General features: G+C 53.3%; 1 protein-coding gene across 9 annotated transcripts in view; it reads right to left on the bottom strand.

Annotated features, from left to right (window-relative positions):
* Positions 1-14,971, bottom strand: part of Tmcc2 (transmembrane and coiled-coil domain family 2) — a 38,684-nt gene extending 23,713 nt beyond the window's left edge. The window contains exons 1-3 of one of the 9 annotated variants that reach the window (XM_076547369.1): positions 7,493-8,340; positions 5,179-5,279; positions 4,081-4,629 (exon numbers count right to left, since the gene is read on the bottom strand). In XM_076547369.1, the coding sequence (XP_076403484.1) occupies positions 4,081-4,602 (522 nt within the window). In that variant the 5' untranslated portion in view covers positions 4,603-4,629; positions 5,179-5,279; positions 7,493-8,340. Of the gene's footprint in view, positions 1-2,489; positions 2,713-3,680; positions 3,705-4,080; positions 4,630-5,178; positions 5,552-7,492; positions 8,341-11,143; positions 11,810-13,274; positions 13,762-14,328 lie in introns of those variants that run through there. The other 8 variants (XM_042258127.2, XM_006988809.4, XM_042258128.2 and 5 more) reach the window with 8 other exon arrangements.
* Positions 14,972-15,545: the final 574 nt, after the last annotated feature.

Below are 15,545 nucleotides of genomic sequence, written 5' to 3' on the forward strand. Positions count from 1 at the left end.
TTGGATCTCTCCCCAGGACTCCAGACTTGTACATCCTCCTGCTTATTTGGCATTTCTACAGGGGTGTTTAATAGCTGCCTCAGACTTAACACAGCCAAAACCCAGCTCTGCCCGCCCCCCACCAAAGGAATAGCTGTTCAATTTGCCATCTTGCTGTTCAGCTCGTGGAAATTTCTTTTGTCCTGCAGCCAGGCCCCAAACCATGAACCATCTCTGACTCCTGTCACGCCCCATCGCCAATCCATCAGAAACCCTTGGCCTCAGCGTCTGAAGCAAATCGAGAGTTCAGCCAACATCCTTTCCACAGCCACCCCGCTCTAACCATCGGCTCCTCTGGAGTGTGCACCAGCTTCCTACCAGACCCCTGGCTCAACCCGGTCAGTTCTCACGGGACAGTGCGAGTAATCCTGGACCAAGTTCTCGAGCAACCTTCCCTATCACTTGAAGAAAAAGAAAAAAAAGGGGTAACCAAAAGTCGTCTTCCTGGTATACTGGGCCCAAAGCAGTCTCCAGTGTTCCCTGTTCCTCCCCAGCCCCCAGCCCGGCCTGTCCCTGATTTGATTATGTGTTCTCTACTTTGCTATCTCCATTCCACATCCCCACAATTCACCCATCACACTGTCAGACCAACCTGTTAAAAGAGCATGCCACATTCTCTGCTTCTGTTTCCCTTCTCAGCAACTCACACTACCAAATACATTGCATCGTCATCTGGTGGTATCTCCTCCTCCCACTAGGATGGGTGATGTGTTGCTGTAGGAACTTTGCTTTCACTCACTGAATCATCCTTAGCGCCTAGAATAGTAGCCGGCACTTCGTAGATGCTCAATAAACGTTGTCCAGTAAAGGGGAAAGCAGGGAGGTGTAAGTGAAATTGCCCAAGAAGGGAGGGGCATCTGCTGACTTATGGCTGCGGGCTGAGGCTCTGCTATGGACAGGTGGTCCAGAACCATCGGCCGAAAGTCCTTTTCCTTGAAGAAATGTAGAACCCGTGTTACATGTAGAACATATGAAACGGCTCGCCGGCTCATGGTCAGAAACTGTTGCAAAGCCGCCCCTGGTGTGATAATTCTGCCAAAGCAAACCCTGATTACCAGCGCCAGCTACACATGCAGGGCAGCCTAGCATGGTGGGAAGAGCACCAGGCGTGGGCTTAGGAAACCCAGGATCTGTCACAACTGTGCTACAGGTTCCGGGCTCTGCGGTTTTAACAAGTCTTTGGATATATTTTTTATCCCCAGACTTGGGCTCTTGTAGTCTGGTTCACCTGGCTTAGGGTATCATTTTAATGAATTCACAAAAAGATGTCTACATTGGAAGAGTATCAAGCCATGATCAAGAGTATCATGTGGCATGCTCTTTTAACAGGCTGGTCAGAAAAGCCTCTCTGACAATGTGATGGGTGAATTGTGGGGATGTGGAATGGAGATAGCAAAGTAGCTACTCTCCACCCAGAGCCAGGTACAGCTGAGTGCATTAATACCCAAGTATTTCCAAAAGTCAAATGCACAGAAGTCACAGTCAGTGTTAGGAAGCTCTGGATCTTGTATAGGGAGCTGAATCTGCTGGTGACAATCTGTAGCAGAAACAACTTTATAGCAGAATGTCCTTGGAACCTTGATCCTAGAGAACCCAGTAGCCCTCTTACTCCCAAACAGGACTCCCCAGTCACCCGCCATTTCTCCCACTCTTCCTTTTTCCCACTGTGCCCATCTTCTGTCATCCATCCTCCAGAGACAGGCACTTGTCCATCACAGGCTGTCCCAGCAGCGTCTCTTCCCAGGGCAGCCCTTTCTCCCATAGTTCCTGTGCTCTAGAAGGAGGATCACCCACTTCCTCAAGCTCTCATAGGCAGGCCTGCCCTCCGCTTTGAGGTCCCTGCTGGAACGGTTTTCCTCGCTCTGCCCTCCACACATCAGGCTGCCTTTATCTCTCCCTGACCTCCTCCATCATTCCCAAGCAAAGCCCGTGGGCCTAGCTTCTCTCTAACAAGTGGACTATCTCCTCCTCCTCCTCCTCCTCCTCCTTCTCCTGGTTTTTCAAGATAGGGTTTCTCCATGTCACCCTGGCTGTCCTAGAACTTGCTCTGTAGACCAGGCTGGCCTCAAATTCACAAAGATCTGCCTGTCTCTGCCTCCCAAGTGCAGAAATTAAAGGTGAGCACCACTGCCGCCTTTTTTCTTTTTCTAAGGCTCAAACCTCAGGCCTTGGACATGCTAACACACCCAATCACTGAACTATATCCCTAGCCCTTGTTTTATTGAGAGTCTCACTGTGTAACGCAGGTTGATCTTGAACTTATGATCCTCCTGCCTTAGCTCCATAGTGCTGGGATTACAGGTATGTACAAACACATCCAACCAAGTTCCCAGTCCTTAAACCCCAATGGCACCTCTGCCTCCACCTCCTCTTCATGCTCTCTCAATGACCTCACTCTTTAACTCCCTCAACTCCCTCTCTCCTTTCCTCCACCTCATCATTCTCCTCACCTCCTTTTCTGCGAGCCGAGACATCGTGCCAGCCCTCTAATTCCAAACCCTCTGCCATCTGTGACCTTTCAGCATGCCTCCCATCAATCCTTCAGCTCTGACTTTTCTTCGGTTGGTGGAGACCACTGGAGGGAAAATGAATCACAGTCCCAGAGCCTTGGAAGGGCACGCAGGTGTGTGTGGGAGCAAACCTGTGGAGAGGCACTGTTGAGGCACGGAAAAGGAGGCAAGGGGGTGGGGGGAAGAAGCTAGTGTGGCAGGGGCAGCCGGTCAGAGCTGGCTGCCTGTCTGTCCTTCTAGGTCAGTGCGATCGGCTGCAGCCCTCTCCTCACTCAAAATGCCTCTGAGGATTTCTCACCGGCATCAGTGACTTCAACCTCAATGCTGTTTTCACCGGCCACCAGCGGGCCCTCTCTACATGGGCAGTTCCCAATGCACCTGCAACAGGACAAGCCCTCTCCTGGACCCTGCTTCCTCTCCCAACTCGACCGGATAGAACGCCGTCCACTAAGCTAAGTCGGAAGCCAGAGGTTCCTCTTCTCCTCCTTCCCTTTCCCAGCCTCTTCCTCGTCTGGTGCCCCAGTATTTTCTGAACTCTTCTCCTTCACCTCCTCGTGGCGGCAGCTGTTGCAGGAACCTCAAAGACAGTTTCCTTGGCGCCTTTTCTGCCCCCTTCCTCGTCGACTGCCTGCTGTCCTAACGCGCTCTGTACTCACTTCCCCGCCTAACAGGCTCCCCGAGCTTCACCTGGCCCCCGGACTGGACACGGCAGGACCCTCTGGCCTCTGGCCCTGAGTCTCCAAAAGCAGAAGAAGCAGCTGCCACCAGGCCCCTTGCTTTCCTGCATACCAACCTCCCCTCCCTCCTTCAAGATTGAGCTCCATAGTGTCTTCCAGAGAGTCTCGGCCGATTCCTCTCCACCCTCACTGCCTGCTCTGTTTCCACCCCACCCCCGGCCCACCCCCTGGCCCAAAGCGGTCATCAGCGCCTTCCCGCTCAGTCACTGGTGTTTCTAGACACCCGGCAGCATGAGGACAGCGGCACCGTTCACCGTTCCTTCACTCCTGTGACATCCAATCAGCACCCACTAAGCATTTGTTAACCCAATAAACAAATGAGTTGGATACATTCAAGAAGGGCCAGATAACCCTTCATGGCCCCTCCCCTTCCTTTCTGGTTGGTAATACTCACAGTAAACATACTGTGCCGGGTTCCAGTCCAGGGCCTCGCCTATGCTAGCTCATCAGTCTCATCCCAGTTTTCAACTGGTGATAGAGAAGAGCAAAGAGATTAAGGCCAGTTAATGCTGCTAATAAGAGGGATAACCAGATCCCTCTCTTCAAAGCATGTTTAAGGAAAACAGACCAAAATTACTGTCCAACAATCTGAGCAAACAACCATTTAAAAAAAAAAAATCTCCTCCACAAACAAAAATTAGCCCCTTGTGTTTGGCTTGGTCATTGCCTGACTTCTCAGCCAGGACAGATAATGGGGTAGCAGGGGCCGGCAGTGCCAGGCAGGGCATCCGTTTGGCCTCAGAGGTTCTCTCAAAGCCCTCCTTCTGCCGCCTCCGCCGCCGCCGGGGGCTTACCTTGTCCCCGATGCCCTCGGCCTCCTCGGCCAGGAGGTACGCGTTGCTGCCATCGGCCAGGAGCAAGGCAGTGTCGGTGGTAGAGGAGGAGCGGGGTCGGCCCTGGTGCTGGTGCAGGATGGCGGCCAGGCTGCTGTCCTGGGGGCCCTTCCGAAGCAGGTGAGGACTGCCGCGCTGGGGCTCCAGGGAGCTGCTCTTGGCGCGGCGGCTACTGCTGCCCCCACTGCTGTGGAGGCTGGCGCCCCGCTTGATGGAGGGCCTGGAACGGATCTGCTGTAACACCCGGTTGAAAGCAGTGGGCCGGGCCGGCAGGTCGTGCAGGGACACAGCATAGGAGACGCGGTGCATCTCCGGGGAGCGTTCCTTCTCATCTGGGGAGTCCTGATCGGACAGGCCCTGCTGCTGTTGCTGCTGCTGCTGCTGCTGCTGCTGCTGCTGCTGGGCCTCCTGAGACGCCTGGTGCTCCCTCTCTCGTGACCTGCGGCGGCTGTGAAACAGGTGCTTCAGGCCGTGGCCAAACATGGAGCCCTCCGAGAGCTGCTGGATTTTCTTAAGGGGGAAGAGATAAAAAAAAAAAAAAAAAAAAAAAAAAAAAAAAAAAAAAGCCCTGGTCAATGGAAAGCTCCCCGATGCCTTGTCAGTTAGGGGTGAAGGTGGGTCTATTCTTAGGAGACCAGAGCAGCTAGCTAGTACAGACATGTAAATACTGGGATCCCTAGGGGTGGCCTGCCATGTCTACAAGGTCATCTACCCTTGGGTTCCTAAAGTAAGTTCAGATTTCTTAACAGGATGTTCTCAGACTGGAGCCTGGGGCTTAGAGGCACATAAGCAGCACACAAGGCACTCCTGGGGCTGTATCCTTCTCAGCGGGTCTCCTCCCCAGGCCCGGCACCTCCCTTCTCCCACGACAGACTGCCCTTCAAGCTGCACGGGGCCATTGAGATCACCAAACATCCATTCCCAAAGAGATCTCATTGTGACATTCCTTGGGAAAAGCAGGCCCATATAATCAGGTTATACCACGGAGCAGGCTCGGCTAATTGCGTGTCCAGCACCTTCCCCCTTTCTCACCAATCAAGCTGCGAGGTGTTAGTGTACCTTGCTAGAACCTCCCGCTTTGGCACACTGGCTTGTAGCTATGGTTTCTGAAACACCTTTGCTTTCTTGATAAAGGCACCAGTCCTTTCTAGTTCTCCCATCTGGAACATGAGAATGGTATCTGGGGATGCAGTGGCCACACTGTAACCACGAGGCGACAGTTGATGGGCGACTGACACAACCAAGAGAAGAGTCTAGAAAACCTACCTCTGTCTACGTGACTCTACTACGATCTGCTATTTGCAGCCCCTCTACGTTCTGACGTAGCTGACAGTGACATAAGCACTACTTTTCTGAGCCCAGAGTAGCTACAGCAGAAACTGCTGTCCAGGTAAGGGGATTCATTCCCCCTCCGACCAGAACCAAGCTGAAGCCCTGGAGCCTGGTGCTGCCCCGAGAGACTTCAGCTGCTCCCCCCCCCCCCCAGCACTTCTCAGGACAAATGGCTGGTGGATGGGCTTGCCGGGGCAACTGTCACGTAATGGCAGGCAGCTTCCGTATGAGGAGATGGCTTATCTGTGCAGGCCATGTCCTCTGCAGAGCTCCAGAGCTGTGGGAGGACGGGTGGGACTCCGAAGACCAGGGAAACACTCTACTTTGTCCTCTAAGAGGGAGACAGAGCCACGTCACCTGGGGCTCAGGAGCCACAGCGGGGTTTTCTCTGTGTAACATCCTCTAACCTCATACAGCAACCTCCATCATTGGAAATCAATTTAAACAGTCCAGAAAAAAAAATTACATATACTAGTTTTCTTCCTTATTTTCTCCTAGAAACAAACAGAGCAAAGGCTAGACCATGGAGAAGCAGGAAAGCGGGAGTCTCCAGCTCTTGAGTGGCTGCCCACTCAGTGCTGCTCACCATCACTGTCCATGCTGGCTGCGCCCACACTCCGTGTGACTATAAGACCTTCATTCAGGACCCTCACTAGAGTCCCGCAGTCCACTCCTGATGCCTGCCCTTTCACGGGCCGCGTTTGTCCGCCCTCACACCTCAGGATGAGCCGAGTTTGGAGCTCTGGAGGTTATGTTCTCTCCTGCACAATCTCCTTGTTTCCCCAGACATCCACAAAAGCAGCGACCACAGACTTGTACCCACAGATAGGGAGATGACTCCTTCTCAAGAACTGAGGTTCGGGGCAGCCCTAGAAACAGGTCTTCTATGCCAGGTGCTCCCAGAATTGCCCTCTCTTCAGGAATGAGAGGGCCAGTACCCCAAGCCCACTGAATCTATACTGGGTCAGAACCAAGATGTCCAAGGCAGAGTGGATAGCAGCATGCAGGCACCATAAACTCAGAGTCAGCCAGATCCTGGGCCTCCTGACTCCAGCTGAGTTACCCACCCTCTTCCTCACATGGTCAGGCCCAAGCTGACACAAGACTTCCCATGAGGCACCACCCCAGATGGGGCTTCCTGGCCCTGGTCTTTGCCCAACTGTTTTTGTTAAATATACTACATCCTCTGAACGTAACGTTCTGTTCTAGGCCCTTCCTCCACACCCCACTGCTAACTTGCTTCTCCTACACAGAAGCCCCCCTTTCCCACTCACTCAGGGAGACAGCATTTCCCCTAAAAGACTTTAGTTGAGGTCCTGGGTACACAGCCTTGGGGACTGGTGGATTACGGGGAGCAGAGGGTAGATTGGAGAATCCTGACCCCCGACAATCCTTGTCTAATTTACTTTTAAAACCATACAAAGTGCTTTTCAACGTATGCTGCCAGTCTAACCTGACACTAGTCTCATTCCAGGAGCTAAAGACCGACGGATCATAGTAATCACATTCCATTCTGCAGATGAAAAGACTGAGGCACATAATACTTAGGTAGCTCATCCAAACCAAAAAGATGAGCCTCCAACTTCTGGTCCGATTTCCGGGCCCACACTTGACACGAGGCTTCAGTAGCTGTGGTGGTGTATGTCTCCTGGGACAACACCTAAGGCAAATACCTCAGGGTCAGGGGGAGGACCACTGAGCTGCGTGGAGGTCTGCTCAGGGCTCACCCCAGGACTTGGGCAAGCCTCTAACCACAGGTCTTCAGGCCTTCGTTTCTCCCCTCCCCAGGTGCCCTGCAGGTAAAGGACCTTTCCGCCAGCGGCACCCGGGACTCTCCTAAAAGTCCACAGAAGATATGAAGGGGAAGAACAAAACGAAGTCAAGAAGCAATGTGGGGTGGAGGGAGTGAAAAGCAAGAATAGCAGGCAGGGTGACACACAGGCCAGCTCTTCTACCTGTGGGTGTCAGGGAGATGCCTAAGGGTTTTGACATAACATGATGAGGGAGAGAAAAAAAAAAAACCCTCAGTGCATACACATACCCAGCCCCAAGTTTCAGAAGTGAGGAAAACCATGGCGACTAGCTTGAGGGAACTCAGCCACCAACGCAGCAGAAAGCACCACCTGCTCTGAATAACAGGTTCCAGCTTCTAAATGTCACTAGCTCTTCCACATTGACTTTTGCTGTCCTCCAGCTGCCAGAAGCCACTGTGATGGCCAGACGAAACCACATGTCAGGGAGAGAGCCGTGAGGCCGAAGGGTCAGGGATGGGACACCAACTCCCGATATCCACGGCCAGCTTCCGGGAGGAGGCACTACACCTGGGGAGGGCAGCGAGGGCCTTGACCCGGCCCTTCCCGGGAACTGTCCTCAAGAGTGGGGAGGACCCGAGCTCCCTGGGCGGCACTGGGCTCTCAGGAAGAATGGTGCTCTTTCCCGAGAGCCCCGTGGTTTCTGAACAGCAGGTTTCAGCTGTTCTCCTCCCTGGGTGTGGGCCCAGCAAAGGGAAGTTTGCTCCAGATTCTGCAAAGACAGCTTCAAGAAGCCAAAAGGAAAAGGCTTCGGGGTGCAGTGTTGGCACCATGTGGCTAAAAAAACCATGACCTAAAGCAGTTCTAATACCCACAGGTCCCTGTGTCCCCATCAATCCCAGAAATGCCGAGAGGGTCTTTGGGAAGGCACAATTAACCCGGAACTAACGTTCCCCAGGTAGCTACTGTTTAACCTTCCTCCACCTGGTCTGAAATTCCCTCTACCCCATCACAGATACTGCTGTGAGGACTCAGGAGGTGCCTGGGTCACCCCGAGCCTTTATAAGCCTAGGTCGCCAACGTTTCCTCTATTTATAGGGTCTCTATGGAAACAGGACCAGTGCTAGAGAACGTGTCACTGGGAAAACCCACAGAAACCGTGGATTTTCCGGAGGGGGACTGTGAGCTCCGTGCCCCCCGAGAAGCAGCAGAGCTGGGCAGCAGAGGGGGTGCAGAGGAAGGTCTATCACCCCAGGCTTCCTGCCGCTGACCACAGGGTGACGGAGAGGCAGCAGCTGCTGGTTCTCAAGCCTGCTCGGGGTTTCTATTGGAAACGCAGTGATGGAAGGTTTCTGGATTCATTCCTCTTCCCCAGGATCAGTTCACATTCAAAACAATAAAACAAAGCAGAGCTTACTTAACCCAGGAGCAGCTGAGTCTGAGTTCAACCCCCATTTGAATTCTTGTGCCTTTTTTTTTTTTTTAAACTTAGAACAGTCTGGCTGGAGCTAAGGAAGGTCAGCTGAGAAAGGTCACCTCATCCACTGGGGGTCTCTGGACAGAGCTAACTCATGTACCCCAGCACAGGAGATTTTTTTTTTTAATTAAAGTCGCATCGTGCCGTGCCCTCTCTCTGCCTCTCCCCCTCGTACCCATCCCTCTCCATCTATCCACTCCAGTGTACACAGCCTCTTCTACTCTGAACCCAGGAGGGCTCATTATCTGTATCACTCATTCTGCAATTAATCATGTGCTGTCTTGCGGCTTCACCTCCCAGTGCTCTTGCTCCAAGGGCTCTCCACCTCTTCACCCACCAGTTTGCAGAACCCTTGACAAGATGAGTGACTGGCCAGCAGTTGCCATCTCACCTATTACCTGGCAGAGACCGCAGTGCAAGCATGGCTACTACAGTTTATTTATTTGTCCTGAGTCTACCAAACCACCCTAAGAAGTTATGCAATCTCTAGAGAACTACCTTTTCCAAAACTTTAAAATGCTCAGTTGAGTAGTTTTTGCTTGTGTTTAGCCCAGATCCCTCCCGCTACGGCTTAAACCCCTGGCTCCATTTATCATCTTAGTAACTTGCCAAGAATGTGTTGGCTTGGCAGGAGAATGGACTTACTGTCCCCACAAGTGTCTCGGGGAGGGTTTGCTGGGGACTCATGCCCTTGCAGCCAGCCTCGTCTTCTAAAGTGGATGTCACTTAGCTACCTCGGTTGGAATGAGGAAACCTTGGGTAGTTTGGTTTGAGAAGTCAAACCCAAAGCCTGCCTCCTCCGCCTCCAGCAGCTTTATTTTAACTTCTTAATTCAGGTGAGAGTCTCCTGTATTTGGCAGAGAAGTGGACCCTTCTTTAGCCAGGGCGTCATCGGTCCAAAGATGCACCATCCTTGTTGATGGGGATTTCCAAGGGAGATGCCAAGGATCATGGAAGAGGTATTCGAGGGTGATTCTGGGCTGGCAGTAAGACCACCCAGCCACACCCTGAGGACCTCTCCCTATCCATCCACAGTATCATTTAACCTCACCTCCAAATTCATAACTTATTGAATGTTTCAACTCCTTGTAGAGGAAGACGGTTTTAATGTGATTGGCAGCAAAGCCACAATTGGATGCACACAAAAAAGAAGCACGTTCTGTAAATTCTGAATCGCAACGAGGGCAGCTGGGAGTGAATCTAAACCCAGTATGTGGCAGAACAGAGAGCTCTGTGTACCACATCCTGCCGGTGGCCCTAGTTCCTCCTGAGCCTACAGATAGGGCGGGCTGCTCTGAATACTGTTGCAGGCTAGAGGGATGGGGGACAGTCCTGGGCCTCGGGATCCTCTGTCCTCAGAGGGTATGGACGGGTCAAAACCAGCAACTTCAGCATTCCTCTGGGCTCTCTGGTCCCTGGCACTGACGGGGAACGGGGTAAAGACTATACTGAGGTCTTGGTTCTTATCATCTTATTATCCTAGCTGGAAATTCTCTTCTCGTCTGGTAATTAACGCTCTGCCCTTTCTTTAAGATCCCGATCTAAAGCCGTCTTCCCCTTCAAGCACCCGTCCTGCTTAACCCACGTCCCAGATGCCGCTGCATGGTGTTCCAAGCACACTGAGGCCTGGGGTGTCCTGGGAATTTTCTAGCAAGTGTTTCATCCCGGGGGGACCTGGGGAGGCTCACTGAAAGTGAAGACTTTGCCTCGCTGAAGAACTAAGTTTCCATCTCTCGGGTTAGGTCTCCCTCAAGCCTACCTCCCCGATGAAATCTGGGGGCTCATGTCCCCGAGATTGCAGGGATCTTCAAGTCTGAGTACACCATTTCTAAAGGACAGTAGGACTCCAGGACGCAGCAAGGTCCCAGACAGCCATTCTCTACAGCCACTGAATCATCCAAAGTCCCAGGATACACACAAGCCTTCATACCCCCATCCCAATAGCTAATCTTCTCCTTCATTTAAAGACTGGTACCACAAAATTTAACCAACCCCTATGTCTTAAAAAAACAAAAACAAAAACAAGCAAACAAACAAAAAACTCCATAAGAACAAGGACACAGAGGTTTGGGAATTCTGATGTTCTTTTCTGGTTTGGGTAGTGAATGGATGACCTGTCTATTTTTGTTGTTATTAAACTTTATGCATGTTTCTCTGTGTATACTTTTATATGCATGTCCCATTTCACTGTTTACAATAACATCTTTCCCTCTGAAAGCGTCCTGTATTTTGACTGCCCAAACATACCTCTTGTCAAGGGACTGATGACCAAGAAAGGCTCCTGAGCTATTCACAGGGCACTGAAGCCCCTTTGAGCACCCGTACAGGTGAACCACCCAGGACTTGGCTGTGAATTTCCCTTGGTGGTCTGTTGTCTTCTCTGCTCCTCACTCAGAGTGTGGTATGAACAGAAGAACAGGATCTGAACCATCCCAAAGGAGTCTTGAGTCAAAAGAGTACTTACAACCAGATGGACACAGTGGATGGTGGAACACTCTCCCCTTTCTTCAGGGAACAACCATGATACCGCTCAGAAATCCCAGGGGGAAATCCGGCTCTTATAAGGAGACAGAGCACCTCTGGGAACTTTCGCTGGCCAGCGTCCCCAGGCTTTTCCTCTCGGGAAAGGCCCTGTTCCTCAACTGAACAGTTTGGTGGGATCGGCGGGAGGTGGGCAATGCCTTCCCCCAACCTCAGGCTTCTCCAGCATGCAGGACAGAACCACACACTCAGCTCAGCGGCTCCCCCAGGCCCCAACTGGACGGGATCTCCGTCTGCAGAGTTCTCCTGAGCTCCTCCCCTCGCCCCTTCTCACTGCAGCCAGTCTCCTCGCCGGAGACTTTGGTTACACTTTCGGTCAGACAGCTCACTCTGTGTCAAGCCACCCCGGCATCTCTCCGCAACGGGCAGGGACTCGGATAGCAGCAAAGGATGGGATCGAGAGAACAAATGAACGGAGACATAAGCTTGGGTGGTTAGACAGGAATCCACACTAGACTGTCACGCTCCCCTTGCATACTGTCTGCTGAGATCGCCCCTGGAGGATACATGCTTCTGTGAAGTTGTGGCAAGCCTCAGAAGTGTTTACACAAGCCTCCTGTGGGGCCAGGCCCATTTGCAGGTTGCTTTTCTGTTATAGTTACCGGTTAAAAATTCCTACTACGTAGATATTTCCCCCACCCCATCCCCCCACCCCCGCCCTCAGCCCTACCCACTCTATAATCACAGATCCCAGGCTAGCATGCTCAAGACTCTAGTCATGATCTCAGGACATCCACCTCTCCCCCACACAAAATAAACTAAGAAATGTACAACACACAATATGATGCTTCTTAAAGGACCATAGACAACTGAGCCCCTGACATTGCTGCCCATCACCAGTGAAGCATTATTCAGATGCTTCTAGCAACGACATATTTTCCACTTCCTCTCCTACCGTGGAGGTGCTTTAGACAGCGCCTTACATGCTCCTTGCTCAAGATGATTCCCCCCATGGCACACTATCGGTCACAATGCCTGGAGCTGTCACAAGAAAATAGAAGTGGGACTAAGGGACAGAGAGCTCCTATCTCCAAGTCCAAAATGAAAAGCAAAGGCAAGCCAGGACTGCTGAACAGCATCCACTAACCACAGGTGCGGGACAAACAGTATCGTGAATTAAAAAGAAAACACGTCCCTTTTGGCACCGCCGTCAAATTGAGAAAAAGTCAACTTCTACCCACTTCTAGAGACAATGAGGGAATTTTTCCATTAAGCCATCAGCCATGGAAAACTCGTCCGGTCCTGGAAAACAAGTTTGGCCACGGGCCAAGATCCCTTGTCCCTTTCCTCAGAAAAGTTAAGTGACATGCCAGACTGTGGTTGGCCCCTAAGTCACATCACAGAGAGGGCTCTGTTGCGGTAAACATGTTGTGATGAAGCAGGCCGAGATAAGCAGGCAGAGGCTCTGTGTGCCTCCCTGTGCTTCCACGAGCTGCAGGGGCTGCATTCTCCTTGTTTGGGTCCACACTGGCGGGTTGTGTGGAGGTGGGGTGTGTGTGTGGAGGTGGGGTGTGTGTCTCGGAGGTGGGGTCCTCAATCCACAATCCTCCTTCGGGACAGTTTAGCAGTTACTATGTTTCGGTCAAGGGCAGAGCTTGCTGCTAATTGACTCCAACCCAAATGAGTGTCATCAAAAGAGAAGAAACAGGAGGGGACAGACAACCACCTCGGGGCAGCTTTAGAGATACAGAGATACTGCAGCGCCCCCCAACCCCCATACCACAGCCAGCGGAGCAAGGCCAAAGGATCCCCTCCCCGTTCCACGCGGCTGCACATCTCACTTAGCACAGAAAACATGTCGCTTGGGGGAGGGACTTCTTGGGGTCTGATGAAATTACAAGCTTTGTGAAGAGAGCCTAGGTGGCCAACAGAGCCCATCGTTAGGCGTAAGGTCGGTGAACAAGAGGTCAGATTTGCAAAACTTCTACAAAATTGTAAAAGTACACACAAGTAGTGAGGGAGCTCCCTTCCCCCAAGGGACACACACACACACACACACACACACACACACACACACACACGAATGCACCACACAAAAGAGCACATGCACTCACCTGGCTTCCTGACTCTGAGCTGTTCAGACCAAAGAAGGAATGTCATTGGCTTACTCTGGTGAGCTCCTCAGTGCCCACGGCCAGAGGGACACAGGCTTTAACCTAACGGGAGTCCTTTCTGCTCCGCTATCCCAGACCCTGCACCCTCTCCGGAGAAAATTCCCAAGGCATTAATCCCGGAGGCATCTAAGTTCCTTCCTGGGGCTGACATCTCTCTCAGCCCAGTTGTGAACCGGCCTGAGGAGCCTGAGCTGGCAGTCTTGGTGGTAACTCCAGCAGAGGCGCATTATTTATCCCGGCTGCTGCCGTAATCGACACAAGAGATATATTCAATCCAGCTCGCCAATTGTCTAGAGGACCTCGGGCTGGAAAATAAACAGCTCCATGCGAACGGCCCTTTCCAATTCTGGTTCTAGTTGCCGGCTCAGCATGTGTGCAACTTGAACCGAGGCCCCAACCAGCCCAAGCTCTGCCCTGCCACCTGTCAGTTCTCCACCCTGGGGGTTGGTTTAGCAGGCAGACAGGGATCTCCAAGCACTAGCTTAACCTCTGGCTCCACCTAACGGCAAGACATCTACACCCCCCTTTCATAGATGGACAAACTGAGCTTCGCTCAGGAAGGTGCTCAAAAATCCCACCCGCAGGAGGCTAATTGGCATAGGAAGGTAACGGTAACCTATTTAGCATCCCATGCTGCAGTCTTCTTTCCCAGCCTTCCCACAGAAGGAAGAGTACTGTGAACTTTTTAAGTTAGCATCTTAGATCTCTCCAGCCCTTTGTCTGCAAATAGCATTTCACACACGTTCTTCAAACAATCTCGGTTGGGTGAGTCATTAGACCGTTCGCTGAATAATGAAGAACACGGAGGCCTGAAATGGAACTGACAGACAGGCACAAATGGTACCTAACTTCCCCCTGGGGTCCAAGCGGGACATCGTTCATCCTCTCTGACCTCTGCAAGCTTCCCCATCACTTTTATTAAAGACACTTCTGCGTAGGGTGGGGAAAGCTATACGTGGCGGGCTGGGCTTGCCTGGGGACGGTCTGCGCTCACCTTTAAATCAGGAGGCTTGCTTCGGGGACCCGGGTTGGGTGCCACCGCAGCGCCAGCATCTGAAGTTGGCCCGCCAGCAGAGTTAGCACCCGAGGCCTCCCCAGGCCGGAGGTCCGCGCCCGGCAGGAGGCAAGCCGCATCTTCCATCCCAGCCCCATCCTCCTCGCCCTGCTGTTGCTGCAGCTCGTCCGATTTGCACCTCTTCATGGTGTAAGTGGGTCGGCAAGGGGAATCTGTCCTTCTAGCGTGCTGTCTTGGAGGAGACCGCACCCCCTCTTGCACTCAAAGGACCTGGGGTTTAAATTATGGACGAGGGGAGTAGGCAGATCACGAGTTCTTGAATTTAAGAAAATATCTTTTTTAAAGGAGGACGAGGGAGGGGCGAAGAGAGGGAGCCGCGGGATAGTTCATTCCGACCTGGGGAGCGGAGGCAGGTGGCGGGCGAAGCCGGGCTGCAGGAGTCCTTGGGCAGTCACTGGCCGGGGAGGAGGGCCGCTCCCGACCCCCAAACTTTCTGCCTCAGGGCCCCGCAGGGCGGGGGGAAGCTGGACCACACGGCGCATCCCTGCCCGCAGGCCGGGCTGCTGGGCCAGGCAGGGCGCGCGGGAGCCGGCCGGGCGGGTCCGGTAGGGCCGCCCTGGGCCCCGGGCCCCGCCGCCCGCCGCCGCCCGCCGCCGCCCCGCATGGGCCTGCCTCCTCCCGCCGCGCGCCCCGCTCCTCACCGGCAGCAGCGCCAGGCTGCGGCCACAGCCCGCCGCCAGCGCGGCCTACCCCGCCCGGGCCTCCGCCCGCCAGCGCCAGGGCGAGGCGAGCGCAGATGGCGCCGCCCGCCAATGGGAAGGCCGGAGGGCTGCGCGGCGGCGCGCGGACAGCGCTGTAGGCTTGGTTGCACCGCGCGTCCCCCGGGAGGGTCTGGAGGGCGAGGGCGACCGGAGGCTGCGGTGGAGCTCTGCGGAGGGCCGGCTCTGGAGCGACCCTCTTCCAGGCTAGGCCTTTCCAATCATCCCGCCTCCTCGCTGTGCTGGGGCGCAGTAAGGTGTTTATCATCGCTCCCCTAACTTTGCACCTTATATCTGGTCCCTTCAGTTAGGGACAGGCTGGTGGTCCCTTCTAGGGTACGTGGTCTGAGTCACAACCCCTATGCATGCGTTCATAGCTACAAATGCAAAGAAGAGGGTGTGTTCTGCCACATTGCCCCTTTCTCTGTTTTAAATACA

Source organism: Peromyscus maniculatus, chromosome 11 (assembly GCF_049852395.1).
Source record: "Peromyscus maniculatus bairdii isolate BWxNUB_F1_BW_parent chromosome 11, HU_Pman_BW_mat_3.1, whole genome shotgun sequence".
NCBI lineage: Eukaryota > Metazoa > Chordata > Mammalia > Rodentia > Cricetidae > Peromyscus > Peromyscus maniculatus.